Source organism: Ruditapes philippinarum, unplaced genomic scaffold, assembly GCF_026571515.1.
Source record: "Ruditapes philippinarum isolate M1 unplaced genomic scaffold, ASM2657151v2 ctg976_1_1_1_1, whole genome shotgun sequence".
Lineage (NCBI taxonomy): Eukaryota > Metazoa > Mollusca > Bivalvia > Venerida > Veneridae > Ruditapes > Ruditapes philippinarum.
The window spans coordinates 7,064-22,826 of NW_026855367.1; the positions used below are offsets into that span (position 1 = coordinate 7,064).

At 30.8% G+C, this 15,763-nt stretch overlaps 2 protein-coding genes across 2 annotated transcripts; both read right to left on the reverse strand.

Moving 5' to 3' along the window:
- Nucleotides 1-5,026: 5,026 nt before the first annotated feature.
- On the reverse strand, nucleotides 5,027-6,883 carry LOC132743082 (uncharacterized). Its single transcript, XM_060731591.1, has 2 exons — nucleotides 6,225-6,883; nucleotides 5,027-5,305 (listed from the first exon to the last, which is right to left on the reverse strand). Exons 1-2 carry the CDS (start codon nucleotides 6,762-6,764, stop codon nucleotides 5,027-5,029), a joined length of 819 nt encoding a protein of 272 aa, XP_060587574.1. The 5' UTR covers nucleotides 6,765-6,883.
- Nucleotides 6,884-13,391: 6,508 nt separating this feature from the next.
- On the reverse strand, nucleotides 13,392-15,211 carry LOC132743078 (plasminogen-like). The gene is made up of 3 exons (XM_060731589.1): nucleotides 15,169-15,211; nucleotides 14,025-14,279; nucleotides 13,392-13,612 (listed from the first exon to the last, which is right to left on the reverse strand). Exons 1-3 carry the CDS (start codon nucleotides 15,209-15,211, stop codon nucleotides 13,392-13,394), a joined length of 519 nt encoding a protein of 172 aa, XP_060587572.1.
- Between the last annotated feature and the right edge of the window lie 552 nt (nucleotides 15,212-15,763).

Below are 15,763 nucleotides of genomic sequence, written 5' to 3' on the forward strand. Positions count from 1 at the left end.
TTTACGATATTGGATATTATGTTGCATGCGTATGAAGCTTTTTGAAATGTGTTAGCTTTGCTTGCATGATAATGAAAGTTTTAAATTAATTAATCCATTCATTTATTAATTAATTAATTATGGAAATTAAGGAAATTAATTAATTAATTCATTCATTCATTTATTCATTTTTTCATTTGTTCATTTGCTTATTTGTTTGTTCGTTTGCTGTTCGTCCTTTTGTCCATAGGTTCCTTTTGGTTTGTCCGTTAATTAATCAATTGTGTCCCTTTAGTTTTGCAAAAACACACACATGTTTAAAACGAAGATAAGAAGAAATGGAAATGAAGAAAAAATGCATTATTTTTTTGAATAAACTCTGACAAAGTGATGATGTTCCGATGTTTATTTTTTATATAGTATTTCAATTGTGTTTTCTTTTGCATTTTCTTTTATAAATAAGAAGTAACTTCTCAAACAAGATTCAAAAGAATCATCGAAATATCATAACTATTAGTCAGCAAAATAATAACTACGTAAAAGGGCAATACAGGTCAAGCCCTGGTAATTTAAGTGATATATTTTCCATCAAAAAAGTGTTTAATTTGTCTGGTTCTGTCGTATTGTATCATACACAGCTACTACAATGACTCAATTAAGTTTTAAATGTAAAATAATTAATCAAATGTTAAAGATTTGTGAACAATTATGGCAATTCTGACGTAAAAGTAAAAAAATCATATTTTTAAAATCATAAAAATACAATGTATTTCACAATCCGATAATCTCAGTAACAAAGATATTTTTTTGACAATAATTTAAAACATGTGTCCGCTTTGGCTAACCCGGCCTTATATGCTTCAAATGTTGTTACAAAAATTTACTGAAATAATAATAATAATAATAATAATAATAATGATAAAGCAAAAACAAAAAGTACAATATCTACAGCAATAGCAACGACAACATCATCATCATCATTATTATAAGCATCATCATCATCATTATAATCATAATTATAATAATCAACAACAACAAACGAAGAAGTTCAAACAAACTGACTTAAAAGTCTTCCAATGAAGAGTCAGGATATGCTCCAGGTCTATGTTATTGTTACTCATTTCTACAATATCACTTGTGAAAAGTATTAATACACTATTGTCATCGATGAAAAACACTTCGTTATCTATGGCATCAATATTTCGTTCATTAAAACAGGATTTTAAATTAACATTCAATTTCAAGGAAAGTAATGACTATTTCTGAATAGCAACAGGTCAAAAAGCGAGAAGCAATACTTTCAATATTATGGTACTATTCTTTGCATGGATTCATTGCGATCGAAAACATAAAATATACCTTTATTTTAATTAAAACAAATTAAAATCTGAAAAAAATAATTAGGATTACACGTGCGTACTTTTAAGTTGTCTTGTAAACCATTGCACATGAAAAAGCCTATTCTTTTATCCTTCATACATTTTTTCTTTTATCACATTGAACAAACTCTAATTTGATATGATGTATGATGACCATAGCAAAACCCTTCTTCCATAACATAAATATCACATAGACGTTAATGGTTGTTTTGCAAATAATTAAAATGTAGACATCGAGTTTATTTCGATACGAACGTTTGTTTTGATAGATATCCCTACATTTATATTGATAATGCCATTACGATTTGAGAAAAAGCGAGACCAATCAAGGCAGTAATGCCTCTTGATTTTATTTCTGTGAACTCTGTGTATAATGTAAATATATATAATTATATATATTTTCATAATATAGCTCAAAAAGTCTACTTTCAGTTTGAAATTTCGGATTAAATATGGCCAAGAAGTCATTTTCTGTACATGCTACTTGCAATAGTAAATGCAAATGGAAGCATTTTAAAAAATACTTGGAAAATAAACTGGAAAATCTGCGCCTAACAGACTGAGGGCTGCATAATATTGCAGGGCAGTTCAAAGTTTGCAAGAAGTCTGCAAGATTCCAGATGCAGAGTGTCACACTATACACATTCATAAACTTCTTTCCCTGGTTAACAAAGAAATTTTGAATATTGAACCAGATTTACAGGTCTCGCGAGGTGAAATATATTTCAATCTTACACTTATTAAGTAAACAAATTTTCTTTTTATTATATGCAAAAAGACGTTAAAAAGACATTTTAACCTAATACTACATGAAAAGCGACAAATAATAATACAACGTGACGTCATTAAGTTGGTTTCCAGTACAGTGCATGCTGGTATATCACTGAAACAACGTAACGGGCTTAAATTTAAAACAGTAAATTTAAAATTACAAAATTGGTATTTTCTCTGTTTCAAACAGTGAAATATCAGTTTTATATTTCACTGATATATTTATGTAAACAACCGAAAAGCGTTTATAAAGTATTTACATCTTTATAGGTTAGTGTCTTTGGATCAATTAAAGTTCAACACTTTCGAATACCGAATTAAACTTACTAAATATTCCCAAAAAAATGTACAGTTTAAACTCTGTCAAAGATACGTTGTATCCGGATACATCTCTATGCGTAAAATATTTTCTCAGATTTCTTTTTTACCCTTGCTGTTTATTACAAAAGCATGTTATGCTTTTGTCAGGTGCCATTCCGTGCTTTATTTCAGGCACAAAAGGAGGCAGGAGGAGAACAACAGACGAAAGGTTTTATGTCACAGTAATCAACTTCACTTACGGCGTTATTTGCATTTATTATGTCTACAGTACATGCGTAAATATCATAAAAATCTCTTGCACAATTTCATCCCTATTTTTTCCGTACAATTTTTTATTCAGGGCCGATACACGTGGCTTTCTAACAAGTTTGTCAAGGTGGTCAAAGCAGCAATCCAGGCGGGATCCACTCTTATCACCGCATCGAAATGGTGTTCAGCATGGAAAGGAATCATTCGAATTATTATTTTCAAAGCCTTTATGTAGCATATGTCAGAAAATGGATAAAGCTCGTTTACTTTTTCCAGAATTAAAATACCTGCCGGCGTTATCTCAGAACTGTATTTATAGTAATTAATAAAAGAACTTCTTTGATATCCATGGCATAGTTTGATTCAAATTCTTACAAACCTAAGGCGAGCCTTTCGAGAATACAAAGATATTCTTGGAACAGCTGCCGTATAAAACGTGATTAATCAATTGTGAAGTGATAAACTTGTTTTGTTGTAGATGGCAATGCAATTGTTACTATAATTCAAACATTCAGATCTCGACTAATAATGACCTGTTTAATAATTGAAACAAGCAATGACAATAAAATTAATCGAGATACACGATTTTATAGCAATATCACACTAATTCATTTCATTGTGCTTAGAGAAAGAAAATTTTGAAAACAGAACGAAAGTAATCCCTTTTATTTTTTATATTACAATTCAAGTTTATTTTTGTGTTTTTTCTGTCAATGCCATTTATGTTGTATTTTAATAATAAAAAATGATTTTTGATGAAAGACGATCATTGCATATTTATAGCGGTACATTCAATAATTTGACATCATTTCTGAAGTGGGAAATAGCACATTAGGTATGGACTAATTGATTTTCTTAACCATTCTAATACAATTACGGTTGTTTGAATTGCTTTTTGTTTGATTAGTTTTTTCATTTTTTGTAACAGTGGTCAGTGGAAAACCATTTCAAGTGTGTTTTACACATATAAGGTTGATGTAAATTTTCACAAAACACTAGATATGGCTTAATATGTAAAAAATTGCAAGTAACAACAATTTTGATGTTATTATACTATTCTTTGTATGGCTTGAATGTGATTGAAAACAAAATACTGTGAAATCATTAATATTCGTGGGGAATTAATTTTCGTGGATTTCCTGGTTCAGGTTTCTCACGAAATTAAGTCCCGACGAACAAATTGTGCCAAAAATAATGTTAAGTATGACAAATCAGTCAACAGCACCAAAAATGCTCGTAGTGGTGCGAAGTTGGTACATCGTCTGCAGAAAAACTGTGTGCTTACCTGCGATTTTCTTGTACATCATTCATTGAATCAAAGATAATCATAGGTAAGAATCGGATACTAAACCGACTCATGAGCTTTTGTTATGTATGTATGGACCAGTTTTTTATTTGTTTACTTGGTTCAATCCAAACTGAAAGTAGAAATTGTAGTGACGTAGGATCACGTGAATGTCAAACAGCACTATACTGCGGATGCTATTTGCATTTATACGGTCCTAGAATGAAATGAATATTTTTACCAATATGGAGTATATTACTAGTATAATATTATATTACTTTGGTACTTATTTCTTTGTATAGTAGATTGACTACTAGATTTCATCAGCTGTTTTCTCTGCGAATTCGTATTTTATGATAATCGGATGGTTATAATATTCAACTACTACGTAAATACTACGTAAATAAAAACAAATGTCATGTACGTAACAATTTGTTTACTTCTTATTTTTTAAATCATTGAAACACAATATCAATATCAACACATTTATTTACATAAACTGCACATTATTATTTGACATAAAAAATAAAAAAGCACATAATATCATTCTGACATGAAAAATAACAGTAATTGTTTCTATCGTCAATTTTCTAAAAGTTAAAGTACAATCCGTAACAAGATATAGAATCTAGTATTCCTTGATTTTGATTTAATCAAATTAAAATTCAAAAAGAAAAACATTACAATTTTTAATTAGGATTACATGTACGTACTTTAAACCATTGTACATGAAAAGGCCTATTCTTTTATCCTTCATACATGTTCATCTTACAAAACATTGAAAAAACTCTTTTTTTGATGACATTTGCTTACCAAGAGCCACGATTTAACAAAACAATAAAGAATGTTTAAAATCATTATAAATGTACACCGAATTGTATAATCTGCATCAATAATGACCATAGCAAAAATCTTCTTCTATAACATAAATATCGCACAGACGTTACCGGTTGTTTTGAAAATAACAAACTGAACCGTGTCTAAAATGTAGACATCGAGTTTATTCCGATACGAGCCATTGTATTGATAGAGATCCCTACATTTATCTTGATAATGCAAGAACGATTTGAGAAAAAGCGAGACCAATCAAGGCAGTAATGGTTCTTGATTCTTTCAACTTTCTATTTGATGATGACATATAACTAGGATCAAAGTCCTCAATGCATACAGTAAATGTTGTTAGGTTCCAAAATGGATGATCAGGATTCCCGTCCAGATCCGGAGAATTTTTGATAAACTCGTTCGACCCCAGTGTAATATTGTTTGATAAAATTCTTATTTCTGCGCCTTCTACACGGACATCGAACATAGGAATTCGCACCTGAAACACAAAAACACCAATTATTATACCTGTAATTACTATTATTGCAAATGGACGTATTGAACAAATTTAAAAACGTTGTATACAGGTAAGTGTTTATTGAACTATTAAAGTTCTGAATAATTTAAATGTGCGAGATAGCACAATACGTTGTAATGCATTTCAACATTTTGTTTTCAAATTTGTTGCCTCTCAGGGTATGACGCTTTTCAGATATAATGATAAAAATTCTGCGGTCTCTTGAATATCGTTATAAACGGAGTTTACGGTATTAAAGAAAATTATTTTTTCGAATAACTTCTTACAGCTGTCAAAGTAGTTTACAAAGAAGGTAAAGTTTAATACATTTTTAAAACACTTCTTTTTTCTTCTCTATGCACAATGCCCGGTCATATATTATAAAACTCGCCTGCAGTTATTTCTAGGAAACAGACGTTTGGCATAAAATACGAAATATGATAAACAAAAAATATGATCAACAAGGAAGGCGGCGTTTCAATAAACGCAACACTTCCTAATGATCTTCACATAGCTAAGCCTGGTGAATCAACAGGAAATGTTTGTTGCAAATAGCTACACTATATGAGAAATAACCTAAAATAATAACGTCACTTATATTAACGTTTGCATAAATGATTAATCGTGGATCAGTAATTCTATATTAATATATTTTAACTCCGTTAAGGTTATTTTACAAATGACGTTAACAGACGTTTACGATGTCTTTAAATTTAAAAATAAAAAAGTAAATTACTTCGGAAATGTTTCAGATAAATATGAATATGTATCAATAAGCAAATTTCAGAGGATTCTACTAATTTCAAGAGCAATATCAATGGAAATTTTTAGAAATCAAATACATGTTTGTCAATTAATAAAAGTAGTATAGTAATTTTACAAACGTGATAGTGATACTTACGTTGTTACAAAAGAAAGGTTTACTCAATTTGAACATGTGCTTATTCAAGTTTCCTGGAGACTGTGATTCATATTTTGAAGATTCGTATCCTGTTAATTTATCAAATGAAGCAGTTAACTCGTATGTTTTGTTTTCAATATTTAGCTTCCAACGACCAGTTATGCACGTTTTAATAACTGGAACAATTCGAGATGGATCCAACCCTTCAAGTCCAAATTTTGCAGACATGTCTAATACAGCAGAAGATACGAAAGTGTTTTTACTTCTAATTGCAGCATCATTTTCATTATTCAGTTGTAAGATATCCATGATATACATTTGCACCTTAAAACCACCTTTATTACAAGGAATGTCCAACAGATCTGAATGTTTCCTGAGTGGTAAATATGGTATCAATTTGGTAACTGGTATATTTCCTTCTACAGGTGTAAGCTTCAACTGTAAGCGAATATGTTCCAAAAACCATTTAAGTGCAAAATATTTGCATCCAGTTTGAGTTCTGGTCATTCCTTCAGGACAGTTTACTTTCAAACGAACCATCTGTAAAATTGACAGTACATATCTATTCAACCTTTTCTAAAGATATAGCAAAATGAATTGCATGATAACGTATACAGTGTATTCCTTACTATCTGGCATAATAAGTGTTTACGATCATAAATGTTTATGTAAGTCGCTCCATGTAACATTTGTCGAGCAATTATATTAAACATAAACAATGTTCAAACTTGGTATTTGATAATATTTATAATTGCAACACACCGTCTTTTTTAATATAAAATAAAAAATTTTGGGCTTCACAATAAGTAGATATGGTATGCTTTAAATCCTACGCACTATAACCACACATAATATGGATATATGGTGTCATTTAAAAAGCTGACATATTTTAAAAGAAAGTTTTAGCTTTACTTGACCAATAAAATGGAATGCTGATTCCCATACATAGTGTGTATGTTCTTTTATGTAAAATAAGAATTTTATAGATTTCAAACACTTTCAATAAGTATTTCTTTTCACAAAAAAGAGCATAGTATATCAAAAGTACAAAATATAGTATTATAGCAGAATCAAAACAATTACAATGGAATATTATTATTATTATTATTATATACGTATTATAACAAGTAAATAGGAATTGACACTACGTACGTTTGATGTTAGTACGTTTGGCCATAGCGTAGCAACTCCTGTCTTCCTTTCCAGTGACTTTGAATCATAAATCACCGTGGAATCCAGCAGTAACATCATCTCTCCTATTGCCTCTTTGATTACTTCCTTCGGGCAATAAATGCGACCTGCATAGGAACTCTGAGATGGCCTAGAGCAAAGCCAGCAGAAAACATTCTTGTGTGGTGGCTCAAAGATAACGAAAAATGGCGCGTTTAGATTAAGACACAGCTGACGCCAGTCTTGGTGAGAACATTCTGACCTATAGTGATCAAAACAACGCTTATGTGACCAGTTTTCGTCCTCTGGCGGAATATAGATTCGTCCCCATAATATGTTCTTGCTCTCGAAAATGTTCACCTTCTTTACGATGTAATTCCATCGTCTTATTTGTGCCGTACGTACTCCGTTGCAAATTGCACATTTCGTGTTAATATATATTAAATTAGTGTCTATTGAAGAGACGGGCTCAATCAAAGATTTGCCATTCCTGTCAATTTTCCCACAGTAATCAACTTCATTGACGTTATTATTTGCGGATATTGTGTTTATATTACACGCTTGAATCATGTAAAAACCTTTTTGCACGATTTCATTCTTGGATCCTCCGTCATATTTTATTTCCGTATCAATACATGCGGCTTTTTTCTTTTCAACAAGTTTGTATTTATCAAGATGGTCAAAGCAGCAATCTAGGCGGGATCCACACTTATCATCGCAGTGACATGGTGTGCAGCAAGGAAAAGAATCATTCGAAATGAATTTTTGCGAAGCTTTGGTGTAGCATATGTCCGAGGATGGACAAAGCTCGTTTACTATTTCCGGAATTGAAATATTTCCCACTGAAGAAGCGGTATTACATTGGAAAAATATTTTTAATGTTAATAATAGAAGGATTATTTTGATATCCATGTCTTCACTAAAAATTTTACAATCACTGAGACGAACTTTACTTGTACACATAGATATTCATGAACTGTTTTCAAACTGCGTATACGCTACCTTATAAAACGCTCATCATCAAATTATCAATTAATCAAATGATTATGCTATTAAGGACAGTGTAATTATCAGAGTTATCTCAATATAATATACAATTATCTAAATTCATCAATTGAAACAACCAATGACAATAAAACGCCTATAGATAAACTATACCTTAGAATTATTATACGTAATTGATTCTATTGTACTAAGATAAAGAGAAATTTTGAAAAGGGAAAGGAACAATGAGAGACCTGTTGCAAACACGTATATAACAATTAATGTTAATTTGAATCTTCTTATGTGACGCCTATCAATTTACCCAGCATTCATATGAAAATAATCATTTAGGAAAGATGCTCATTACGAATTCATTGTCGCACATTATAGCTTTCGTATATCATTTTATTCGAGCAACGGTAAATATCGCCTGATTGATTTCATTATACTTTCAGAAAGTAAGAAAATGTTTCAAACCAAAACAAAAAGCAAAACAAGCTGAATTACCATTTATTTATTTACAATTTGCTCTCTGAATAATTAGTTAATTTATTATATTAATCAATGGAACATAATCATTAAAAATCTATTTTGATACGTATAGACCCTTTCATTTAAGACCGTATTCAAATTGTCGCCTTGAATGACGTCATTGGGGGATACGGTGGGCAATGCCGATACAATTAAGTACAATAATAGAGGAATATAAAGATCTTAATCCTTTCTCTTGTAAAATTGGCAGATTGAAATTGCCAAAATTGTGCGTTATTGAATAAGATATTACATAATAGAATGGTGAAATGAATAAAAATGTTTACAATAATAAGGTTAACGATTTGTTTTAATAGTAGACCTTTTGGCTGGGTAACTGATCATGATTACCATTTCCGTTAGATTCTTAATAATGAAAGTTTTACCAGGCAGTTATATTGTACTAATTTGCTAATACCAGAGATATAGATAATGTATCTATGTCTCTGCTAACATACAATACCCAAAAGATATTTTGAGTTTCAAAAATGTAAGGATTCTGTAGTTTCGAAAAACGACTGCGTAATAAATTGCAAGATACTGGTTTATTAAAAATCATTTTGAGTTAAGCATTACTAAGACAGAGAAAAACAACAATATAAATCTATGTAATTTCAAAAAAAAAAAAAGTAATGGCATAAAAAGTAAAATTGCTTTTGAATGTACATGACTGTGTACTATTTGTGTCGGCAAAAAGATGCATATACTATTTGTGTCGGCAAAAAATGCACTCTCAAAATATCGTACATCACACCAATATATTTAAGCTGGTAAAGAAAATTCATACACTGCTTATCAAATATTTAAAAAAATCACAAAAAAAAACAAAAACAAGTTGTGAAACACTTTCACGGAAATTTGTTATTAAATGAAATATAATTTTACGTATTTTTGACTGTGCTCTGGATCGAGTATCAAATCAGTAAGGCATGGCCAATAAAGTCCCTAGGATGATCCATAAATTTTTTGACAACTAACAACGTAACGTGACGTAATCTGATGTAATGTTATAACTTTAAAAAATGCACCCTGGTGATTTTTGATATTACAGCCAAGTGAGGCTTGTACGTACAACATATGCACCCTGATAATTAATATGTTACGGCCCAGTGGCGTTTATTTATACACATCTATTTATCTATGAAATAAGTTACTGGGAAAAGGTCTTTATTTTTATAACCATAAGAATAGATTTTTAATATTAAAATTATCTTATTATCGTCTGTTGCAAATCTAAAATTAAAAAGTCAATGCCACATGGTTTTCGTTCTTTTCGGAATATTTATAAAATTATACCCTTCACTGGTTCTTTAAAATATTTTTATACGGCATAATGAAAAAGAAGCAGTAAGTATTGACAGAATGCATTCTGTTATTTTTCTATTAAAGCTTGAAAAACAATTATTAAAAGACATTGGCAATCTTATTTTCATGTTTGTCACAAATACAAAATGTACACCGGAATTTTCTAAATGAAAATAAAACAGAAAACTAGAAAATGGTCATTTAAATTTATAATAGGCAATGTCAGTGTGTATAGGTGTTTATAAAATATTAAAATTTGATATAGTAGCTAGCTTTTTATCCTGGAATTAGAAAATCTAGATCTTATAAATATATTCACTTTAAAATTTTCGCTGTTTCACTCCGCAGCGAGAGTTAATCTCAATCTTTGTTTTTTTTCTATTGTCTTGATATTGAATTTATGTATGCATGCGTAAATTTTTACATGTAATCATCATAATTGAACGATCGGTATTTACGCATTTAACTTTTCAATAAGCTAACATTCTATGCAGCCTGCATAGTTTTATCCCCCATTTACGTCAAATCCGGTAAGGGAAGTAACTCTTCCCTGACTGGTATCACTTAAATGAAAGGGTCTATAAGGCTACTGGAAATTTATTTAATACTTATCAGTTCATTATGCCACAGTAAAGCTTTTTGCATTTAGCTCATGATGCTTGTTGTCTTGCTCTAATTGCCAGAACGTTACCAGTTGACCAATTTCCTGAACTATCTTTTGAGTCTTTTGATTGTTCGGTTCAAGTATAGGCTATAATGAATTTCAAATAGTCATACTAAGTTAAAGAACTATGCAAAACAGCTGTAATTGTGTTATTAAAAGCGTGCGTCACCGCTTCTAGGGAAAGTATTGTAATAACTCCTGCCGTAAACAATCACAATTTAACCAAGACTTAGCATTCTCAATATAATTATATCGGTGGGTTTATCTATATCTGTGTACATGTCTTGATATTTTACCATTGTGATGCCTTTAAATATCATCATTTCATCTTCTGAATCACAAAAAGTAACAAAACAAAACAAAACATTGCATTGAGAGAGTTATGTGTTTTAATTTGAAATGAGGGTCGAAACTTATCGAATGTTTATTTATTTTTTATAAATAAAGAATAGATAAAGGACATGGTTAATATAAATACAATATTTATTTTCAAGTGGTATGAAATATGATAATTTGCATACAAAAGATGAAATAAATCCAGTATGAACTTGAATTGTCTGTTTATCATATACTTTTTACCTTAAGATCCGAAAGAAAGTAGTACCGCAAGATAGCAGTGAAAATACGGAAAAATAAGTTTCAATGTAGTGAAAAAAAATTTAAGTGAAAGAAAGTAAATTTAAAATATTCATTTTCAGCAATATTTCTTAATTCTTCATAAATAAGTATACAATCATAGATAAGTATACAATAAACAATTTTATAATTAATCTTACCTGTCAAACAAAAGCATTTCTATCACTGAAATATAAAATCAAATTGTATAACAGCGATAATTATTATATGACTACCCATTGTCCACTATTGCAATTGATGGTCAATAGAAGTGACACTAAAAAGTGTTTGAGCACCACACTGAACACCGTTTCCCGGTATTTACCTGACAAGGCGCTTGAATAATTAAATACTGAAATCACGACTTTTCACCTGACAAAATGCATTTTAATACGTTTGACTCATCTCCTTATACCGATTTATATACGATTTATGACTGAACAATGTAAGAAATGCCGACAAAGGCGATTTTTTTCTACTTTGTGATCATGTTTTCTGCCAAGCGTCTAAAGGTATTGCTCCAACACTGTATGTAAGTAGTGATTTAAATCCAAAAGACAGAGAGTTTTACTTTGGGATATTATTCCAAACAAACTACGTAATAACGTCATAAATTGTTGCGTTAAGTTGCAGATTTATTCAACGTCCTTTCTGATAAAATACAAGGATGAGGTAGCACACCAGACTAATTGAAGCCACAGCCTCGAATGACCAGGGATGATTTCTTGGATATAGTGACTATTCTGGACTAAAATGACTGTTTGTCTTTAAAGAGCATTAAAAAAAATTTCAGCATGAAATTTGTTATTGTGACATCTAATTTGATCACTGGCAAAGTCAGGAACCGCATGCTATTGATTATAGATGTCAAGATCGCCATTTGATGTTGACATTGCTTTTAAACAACATGCTCGGAAAAAACAAGTCATTTTACAGGCGGCGGTACAAACTATTAGCAGTAGCAAACAATCTACAAAGCAGAGCATCTGTATTTTGTGATATTTTGCATGTAAAGGTAGTTGCTAAAGTGGATACAGTGTTTCTGTAGCCTGTATGTTTGCAGGTTTTTTTTGGCAAGGGTCGAAGTATGCAGTTTTGGGTCTCGGTAGATTTTTGGTTTCAACCACTATTAGAGATGGGATAATTTCATTGTAGATTTGCAGTGTAATGTCATATATTTTCTCAACAAAAAGTGTTTTCCCTTTCAGGTTATGTAGTTTGCGATCAGAATTATCAGAGGTTTTGCTTGCAATGACGACAGGAACTTGAAATTTAGCGTGGAGTACTTCCTTAACTAAAAAGGCGTTTTTGCTTTCCTTTCCTCAGAACATTTATTCGCTATAAAATTGAATCGAATGCCAAACATTTCTGCGCGTTCAGTCCACTTATTTACGGTTTGTTTTCGTGGAAAACGAACACGATGCCGATGTCGTATTATATTCACTTCATTATCATATAATATTTGTTTGGTGGGAAAAAAAATGTAAAAAATACTGTTAACTTAACACTGGGTGGGCAAAAAAGAATCAATTGTGGTTATTAACTATACATTTGTATATTCGTTTTTGTTCAACTGCTAATTAATTCATGGGTCATTGAATGAACAAGAAGAAAATGACGAACAACAAATATTATTATAGTAAACTCCGCTTTTATCAATATTCAGGTGACTGCCGAATTATGTCGTTATATCCGGACATCGTTATATATCCGAGAAGCAACTAATGTTGGAACAAGAGTCAGTACCATTATAAGCATCGTAACAAGCGGTATATCATTACAAGCGGTAAATCGTTATAAGCGGTGTTTACTGTACATGATAATAATCTTACATAATAACCTCTATGACGACTTTAAGAATAAAATAATCACGTTCGAAAACATAACCATTATACATATTATAAATCCGAACAACTATTAATACAGCACCAATCCCATCTCTTCTTTGGATCTGTAGTGTAACACCATGGCTTTTTGTCCCAGCTTGGGCTGCGGCAGTAGTTCTTTGCCTTACTTACGTCGTTCTCTGGAAACTTCATGGGCATGTTCCCGTATTTGTGCGTATGGGGGTACTGTGAGTCCCAATTCTGGCACTCGTAACCACCCTGCGTGTTTGATACTGTTCCAGTATACAGCCAGGTTTTTTTTAGTTATAGCAATAATTGTATGGACCTAGCAAATGAAAGCATGTCAAAATGAATATTGAGACTGTTATGGAATATCCAAACAGTGCATTGCGGGTATTTAATCTCAAATAGTATGCAAAAGTGAAGTTAAAAGATGCTATCGAATTACTTAAAGCAAACAGCTGTGAAAATACCTTTTAAAAATATTTATCTTTCGATTCTGTTATGGCGGTCCATATTCAAAACAACCATTGTTCTTATTCGTTCAAAAATACGAATAATGAATAACATAAAATATAATAGTAAAAGTAACAAATTGGTCTTGTGGTGATTACACGACAACAGCAACAAAAGTAATTAACATGAAGTTTTAAATCACCATTGAAGAACAAAATAAAAACTAACATGGATCAATGTTGCAATATTGCCATCTTGTACTTCCAGTGGTATAGCACCATGGTGTGGCCGACTTTGAAGGGCTTCGGCAGAAGTTACCAGCTTCATCCAGTGATGCGTCTGGGTATTTGTCTGGGTCTATGTAACTGTTCCTATGTGGGTAACATGCATTCCATCTTTGGCAAGGCACATTGTCCTTTGTCACGTTTGTATGTCCTTCATATAGCCATGCATAGCCTCTTCTAAAACAGTTAAGTCCTGAACCTGATTCCAACAAGAATTAAAGATATACAAATTGGTCTTGACTCATGTATGACCTTGACCTTCGAGGCCAAATTATTTAATTTTTACTTATTGTTAATTGGTTGTAACTTTGTAATTAATCAATGGGCTATTTTTATCCTTGGACAAAACAAACTTTTGGACAAGAAATTATAAAAGGTTTTTGAAAGATATACTATGATCAATTTTTATGTAAGAAAATATTGATAATTGCTACACAGTCTCTTTGTAAATATAAAATATACATGTTCTGAATGCACAAATTATACACACTATATATATACTACACGTATATATTCCAAGACAACTTTTGCAATATTTGTTTACAATATAATCAGACGAATTTTCGATAACAACGTGTACATTTTATAACAGAAAGTAAACTAATTTGTATACAAATGATCTAAAACTAGTACAAATATAGTCTAAAAGTATTGAAAATGTTTGTTAAAAATCAACAATCTTACTATATAAATGTCAGAGGTAAAGAAGATACACATAGTCAGCTGTATAGCGGGTCAAGCCGATTAAAAACAAACGCTTAGTTTATACAAATAAGACTTTAGTCTCATCTTTCCAGGTTTTATATTCATCCCAAAATTTTTAAACTAGACAGATAAATGAAAAGTTATGATAAAACAATACTAATTTATCTACATGTATCTCTGTTTTATAAAAAAAAAATACTTCTCCTAGTTGTTACATTGTAACACGGCCAGCAATTCATTCAGAAGAAAAGAAGCATTCCTTACTCTAGAAAATTGTCATACGTGTTTTATAGTTAAAAAAACAAACATCTTGAGATATAATTTAATATGCATGACACCTGTTTGTGTTGTAGTTCATTGATTAACTGGTGATTGTGCACTACAGCAATCGTACATGATCAGGCTAATCAAACTAAGTTGTACCATTTTTACTTTTATTTTGTTGGACAATCTTTTAACTTGTTCGCTATTTTATTTTTTGTTTTAAATATTTCTTGCTGTTTTTTTAGACTGCGTGTATATGAACATTTTTAACGAGTTTCTGATTTTTTTAAAAAAATTGCATTGCTCTCTCTTGAGATGTCTCATTTCCAGATTGCTTTTCTTTTTTTTCAGGGCATTGTAAACAAAAGCATTGACCTTTTAACATAGTAATTTATATGACTTCATTCACGTTGTTTTTGAAAGGTTTCTTTGGATTAAACTTGACAGTTTTTTTCCTTTAACATGTTACAGATGCTAACACTCTCTGATAAAAAATAATAAATTGAATTATTCCATATAAAATTGTCATTACAGATTATGAACCCTAATAGATGGGTATTTTCCGACTTATATCGGGGAAAATCATTAACATTTCTAAAGAAGAAACAAATTATTCGTTTCTGAGGCCTAATACACATTTAAATGGATTATGTCCATTAGAATAAAGACAAACATGCAATAGCCAACCAAGTAAATCTTGATTATTCTCCAATG

What these genes read in the sequence shown, in the direction of transcription:
- LOC132743082 (XM_060731591.1), bottom strand. Translation starts at nt 6,764, where the DNA reads ATGGTTCGTTTGAAAGTAAACTGTCCTGAAGGAATGACCAGAACTCAA. An exon ending in AACCTTTCTTTTGTAACAAC is followed by an intron (nt 5,306 to 6,224) that starts GTAAGTATCACT and finishes TTTGTGTTTCAG; the next exon opens with GTGCGAATTCCTATGTTCGA.
- LOC132743078 (XM_060731589.1), bottom strand. Translation starts at nt 15,211, where the DNA reads ATGGTACAACTTAGTTTGATTAGCCTGATCATGTACGATTGCT. An exon ending in CCTGATCATGTACGATTGCT is followed by an intron (nt 14,280 to 15,168) that starts GTAGTGCACAAT and finishes TGTTGGAATCAG; the next exon opens with GTTCAGGACTTAACTGTTTT. An exon ending in ATATTGCAACATTGATCCAT is followed by an intron (nt 13,613 to 14,024) that starts GTTAGTTTTTAT and finishes ATACTGGAACAG; the next exon opens with TATCAAACACGCAGGGTGGT.